At 48.2% G+C, this 6,000-nt stretch overlaps 1 protein-coding gene across 2 annotated transcripts in view; it reads left to right on the top strand.

The window, feature by feature from the left end:
- Nucleotides 1-816: 816 nt before the first annotated feature.
- The window catches only part of RNF122 (ring finger protein 122), a 35,088-nt gene continuing 29,904 nt past the window's right edge, over nucleotides 817-6,000 (top strand). For both annotated transcript variants that reach the window (XM_083480815.1, XM_083480814.1), the window contains exon 1: nucleotides 817-1,201. In XM_083480815.1, coding sequence (XP_083336941.1) covers nucleotides 1,177-1,201 — 25 coding nt within the window. In that variant the 5' untranslated portion in view covers nucleotides 817-1,176. The remainder of the gene's footprint in view (nucleotides 1,202-6,000) is intronic.

The raw sequence follows: 6,000 nt of genomic DNA, 5'->3' as shown, positions 1-6,000 counted from the left end.
TGTTTGTTGTGGGGGAGGAAGGGAAAGGAGAATGTTAGCCACTTTGAGACTCCTTAGGGTAGTGATAAAGCGGGATATTAAAACCAAACTCTTCTTCTTTTCTTCTCTTCCTCTCTCTCTCTGTGTGTGCCAGGTTAAGGATCTTCTCCAAATGCCTGTGTTTGAAAGGGTCTGTGAAAGGTCGTGTATTTAAGCTCTGGGTAGCCAAGCACAGACAGATTTAGAAATTTATGTGTACATGCAAGTGCGACCAATTCCAGAGGGGCCATTCTGTTAGGCTGCAATAGATTCTAATGGGTTGCTTAAAGTCACTTCAGATGGAGGCGAAAAATTGACCACCAACCGCCCTGCTCCACCCTGCCCTGTATTTTTTCAGAACAAAACTACCCAAAACCACCCAAAACTAAACACCACCCACCCCATAAGGCAGCAGTCAGGTGCTTGTGACCCTCCAAATGAACTCCCTCCCAACTCCCATCAGACAAAGTTAGCACGGCTAGGGCTCAGGGATGATGGGAGTTGTAGTCTAGCAACATCTAGAGAGCCGCAACTCCACTGCTGCCCATCCCGTCCCATTTAAACTTCACGCTTGGAATCCTTCAGCGGAATAAGAGGGTCGATCTCTGTCTCTCTCGAAGCCCGCAGCGCCATAGGCTGCAACCGCGTTCCAAAGGCAGCCCATCCGGCGCATCTCCCGGTTGACATCCAAAGAAAGCATGCTAATAAGCCCCGCTCGCTGGCGGCGGCGATTGGCTGCTTCTTGAAGGGGGCGGGGTTTTCGGGGGCGGTGTCTCCGTGCCCGGGGGTCAGGTCCCCAAACCTCGTAGAACGTATCCGCGAGAAACAATCTTTTCCCCGGGAAAGCGCTGCTGACGAGCTTCGCGGAGGGGCCGGCCGTCGCGTGCGCGCTGCTCGTCGGAATCAGCCTCCTTTGGCCCCTTTGTGCAGGTTTTTCTCCCCTCCCCTGCCCTTGGCTTGCAATTGATGCTGCTGATCCAGGAAGAGAAGACTGCCTCCTTGAACTATTGAGCCCCAATCGAACTGAGCATTGGGGGCGGAGAGAGGGGGCTTCTCTTGGGGGGGGGGCGGCTTTGTTTTATCTATCTATTTATTTATGTATTTATTTTCCTTCTGCACCTCGGGTGTTTTTTGCAAGCAGCTGAGCTGGGGACTCTGATGCACCCGTTCCAGTGGTGTAACGGTAAGCTTGTCCGACCCAGGGTGGTGATGGTGATGATGATGATGATGATGATGATGATGATGATGGAGAAACGGGCTGGCCAAAAACCAACCCCTCACCTCCCCGCTCCTTTAAAACGAACAAATCACAGGCATTGCGGGCGGCCAAGTTCATTGTCCGGTCTTCGGGTGGAGATGCAGATCCTGTTTATTTTATCTTTTTTTAAAAAATCTGTCTGTAAACAAAAACTCCCCAGATTTTAAAGAGACCAAAAGGAACCTGCCGGGATGGTTCGCAGGGGAGGGAGGAGAAATTGAGGGCATTCTTTCGCTCCGGGGTAAGGCTCCCTTCTTCGTTGTTACTTTGGAAACAGCGTCTTGAGGACACCGAGTCAGGTCCAGCCCCTCCCCAAAGCATCGCCGACTCGAAAAGCCGAAAGGTCGTCCCTTTTTCCACCATACATTAAAAAAAAAAACAACCCCACACGAGAATGCTGGGAACTATAGCGTGGTAAGAGCTCTGTGAAGGGTAAACTACAGTTCCCATGATTCTTTGTGTGCAGAGGGTTGCGCTTTAAATCTATGGTATGTGCTCAGTTCAGAAGAGCTGCCAATATGGTTGCGTCCTTGCTTAACTCCTTTGTGACGTTTTAGTTGGTCTTCATAGAGGGGTTCCTCTGCTGTTAACTTTTGGGTATTCCCCCCCCCCATGGGACAACAGGGCTGCCTGTAATTTACTTTCAAATTCCATTATATGCATTGCTTTGACATACGCAATGCTATGTGTGCTTGCTCAGGAGTGAGCCCCATTGAAAATGTGTAGAATCGGAGCCTAAGGCTATAATTCCTGCCCCACACAGACACAAACCATTGTCTTTTTTCCAGTTAATAGAATCATTGAATTGTAGAGTCGGAAGGGACCCAAGGGCCATCTAGTCCAACCCCTTGCATTCCTCTTGGCTATTGGTTGTTGTGTTGTTTTCCTGCAAATATCCGCCCCCAAAGCAGCTTACACCGTTTTAAAAAGATAATCTAAAGCAAAACCACAATATCAGGATGACAATTGAAACACTAAAGCACTGAGTCAAGGGCATAATTAAAAGCAGCCATATGCCAAGAATGCCAAGTGTACCTATTGCTAAACAGTTGCTAAGTTATCCCCTCTCAAACAGGGATCTGTTTAAGCTACCCAAGTGTCTGCCCTAAGAATGATGGGCTGGCATTGTTTTCCTTCTGCTAAAACGGGTTCCCAAAATAAACAGTGCATTTGCTCCAGACTTTCTTAGCCCCCCTCCCCTCCTTATGGAGAGGGCAGAGATTGTCGTGAAATTGCCCAGCTGCAGAGGGGACACCATTTGCACAGCGCTTTAAAACCTCATTACAGTGTTTTAGTTTTGGGGGGGGTGTGGGGAGCGCTTCGTTCAGAAGGCCTAGCAGATGGTGACTGCTTTTGTAGAAGGGCTAATGGTTAATTAAAAGGAGCAGAGCCCTGCTTGGGATGAGCCTGGATTAATTATTTCAAGTAGCTTTTGTTCTCTGACTTTCTTCTTCCTTCCTTCTCTCCCCCCCCCCCCCGCCCCATCTCCCTTTATAGTTCCATGAAATTTAACTAGCATCCAGCCTTTAGGCCATGTGCTTCAAAGACAATGGAAGGGAAGGGGAAGAGGAGGAGGAGAGAGCCGGCTGGTTTATTTTGAGTACACACAGACACTCAGGCATCAAAGTCAGAGGCTCAATTAACCTCTTATGTCTCACTTTGCTGCTGCTTTTCCCACCATTAAAAAAAAAAAACCTGTAATTGAAGCAGATCTGTACACTGAAAGGCAGACCGAGTCCCCACACTCAGGACCGTCTGCAACGACTGTACTGCTAAATACAGAACGGGAACATGAGAGCCAGTGTGATGTAGTGGTTAGAGCACTGGAAGGTCAAGGTTCAAATCAGCCTGACCTACTTCAGATGGGGAGGAGGAGGACTCTGTATGCCACCTTGAGCTTGGAGGAAAAGGTGGTATATAAATGAAGTAAGTAAATAAATAAATAAATAAATAGGAAGCTGTCTTAAGCCCTGTGGACAGCTCAGTCAGTAGCACATGAGACTCTTAATCTCTTGGTCATGGGTTTGAGCCCCAAGTTGGGCATTACAGAGGGCTAGTCCCTTCCAATTCTACAGTTCTTCTGTGATTATGTGGCCTGTTGAGCTCTGTAATGTCTCCACTGACAGACAGCCATTCTTCAGGTGGGGAGATGTTCTCAGCCCAATGTCAGGGATTGAACCTGGGATCTTTGGTGTGCAAACAAAGCAGATGCTGTACCACTGGGCTACAGCCCTATCAATTTTAAACCTCTCCCTAGGAGAGGCTAAGTAAACCATGGTCAGTTACTTTTGGTTTCGAGAAGGCTTGCAGTGTTGATAGCCAAACCGCATCACAGCTGCCTGTGGGCTGTGTCGCAATCATAATTCTTGTCCAATGTTAACCATGAATGTACTTTAATAACATTTAATCTTTGCATATGCTTTTCAATTGCTCAAAGCTTTTTGAAAGCATCAGCTAGTTGTAATCCTCATAGCAAACTTTTAAGACAGGGGTAGAACAACCTTCTGGGACGCGGGTGGCACTGTGAGTTAAACCACAGAGCCTAGGACTTGCCAATCAGAAGGTCGGCGGTTCGAATCCCCGTGTGACGGGGTGAGCTCCCGTTGCTCGGTCCCTACTCCTGCCAACCTAGCAGTTCGAAAGCACATCAAAGTGCAAGTAGATGAATAGGTACTGCTCCGGCGGGAAGGAAAACGGCATTTCCGTGCGCTCCTCTGGTACGCCAGAAGCGGCTTAGTCATGCTGGACACATGACTGGAAGCTGTATGCCGGCTCCCTCGGCCAATAAAGCGAGATGAGCGCCGCAACCCCAGAGTCAGTTATGACTGGACCTCATGGTCAGGGGTCCCCTTTACCCCTAGAACGACCCCAGGCCCAGGGAACAGATGCAGCGTCCACTGCCCCCAGACATCTTTTTGTGACCCTTGGGACTCTTGCCAGGCCATGCCCTCCCCCTTCTTTGCACCCCATTTAAGTGTTTTTGCTTGGCTGGAATCTGCCCTTGAATTTGTTTGTTGCAGCAAACAAGAAGTGAAAAAGCATCTTAAAAACAATTCCAGGTGCAAACTGGAAAAGATTTCAATTCAAAAGGCTTGTTGGAAGAGGAAGGTCTCCAGTGGGGGCCAACCAGGCAAGAGAGAGGGTGCCTGCCTAATATTCAAGGGGATGGAATTCCAAAGGATAGGGGCCACCACACAAAAGGCTCAATTCCTACTTTGTGTGGAACAGAGCAGAAGATTCTGGAGTTAGCATTCTGATTCCCCATATTGCAGATGGAGGCCGAGGCTGAGCTCGCATCCATACATTTAAAATACTCTCATGCCGCAGGTCATGGCTTCCCCCAAAGAACCTGTCAACCGGGCAGCCCCTGGTGCTGGTACCACCAACAACAAGGCCTCGTTTGCTGATTGTTGGACCCATAAGTATGGTGTAGCGGACCCATGCTCAAATCTTCTTATTCTCCCAAGCACCTCAGGGGTAGCAAGCATAATTCCTCTCCTCGTTTTAGCTTCACATCAGCCTTGTGAGGTAGGTAAACCTGAGAGAATGTGACTAGCCTGATGTCAGACCAGTGAATTTCATGCCTGCGTGGGGATTTGAACCCAGATCTCCCCAGTCTTAGAACAGCGCTCTGACCACTACACCACATAGCCTAACTACTTGCTCAATGGTACTTGAGCAGAGCTTTGACAACACTGGCAGGGGTTTTTAACCCTATTCTCCCACCCCGGCCATTTCCCTGATCTAAATCACACACACATCTACTGAAAGTGTTATTAGGTCAGCTGTGCCTGCAGTTATCTGGAGCACGTCTGTGTGTATATTTTGCTTTCTTCAAGCAAAACAAACAGCATCTTTGGAGGAACTGTCCGAGTTAAGAAAATCACACAGTGATGAAAGTTTAAAGCAGTGATTGGGGAACCAGTGTTCCTCCAGATTTTGTTGCTGTTATTTTAATTTGCTACCCGCCCCTTACTCTAAGGTCTCAGGGCGAGTTACAGAAATTTAAAATACTGTTTAAAGCAGTTTTAAAACAGTGTCACCAAAACAAAAAGAAAAACAACAGTTTGGGGAGTGGTTGGAGTATAATCATCATTCCTTCCCCCTGTACTGATTTGGTCTGAACCAAATCAAAGCTTCCCCTGGCCGCTTTAAAGTTGTTTTAGTTTTGTTTTAAAAAGCAGATTTTATTAAGGATCACTCACGTCACTTCTCATTTGGTTCTTGGGAAAGGGGCAGCTCATCTTATAAGCACACCCAACATGCGCTATTAATAATTAAGAATTCTAGTCTATAAACCCTAAACTCTAGGGAGCAAATGGACTTTTAAGGGATGTACTCAGCCTAGTTGTAAATCATGCGTCTTGAACGCAAAAGGCCCCAGGTTTTCTCCCACGCCTCTCCATTTCAGATCGGGTATGTAGGAAGTGGTGGAAAGGCCTTCTCTCTGCCTGAGACCCTGGACGTCTGCAGCTGTCAGAGGATATCAGTGCCTTCCCCGATCCAGGGACTTCCAGATGTTTTTGGGCCACAGCTCCCATCGCCCATGAGCATTGGCCAAGCTGGCTGGAGCTGTTAGGGGTTGTAGTCCACAACATCTGGAGTGCCAGGGGTGATGCTGATAGGCTTTCAGTGTTCCTATTAAGATGGTTCTGGGACCATCCTCTAAGCCAGGGGTGGAGAACTGGTGACCCTCCAGATGTTGCTGGACCCATCAGCATGGC

The sequence above is a fragment of the Podarcis liolepis genome (genome assembly GCF_965112155.1).
Source record: "Podarcis liolepis genome assembly, chromosome: 16".
Taxonomy (NCBI): Eukaryota; Metazoa; Chordata; class Lepidosauria; order Squamata; family Lacertidae; genus Podarcis; species Podarcis liolepis.
The sequence above is the reverse complement of the archived record's forward strand: the minus strand, read 5'-3'. Positions and strand labels throughout refer to the sequence as shown.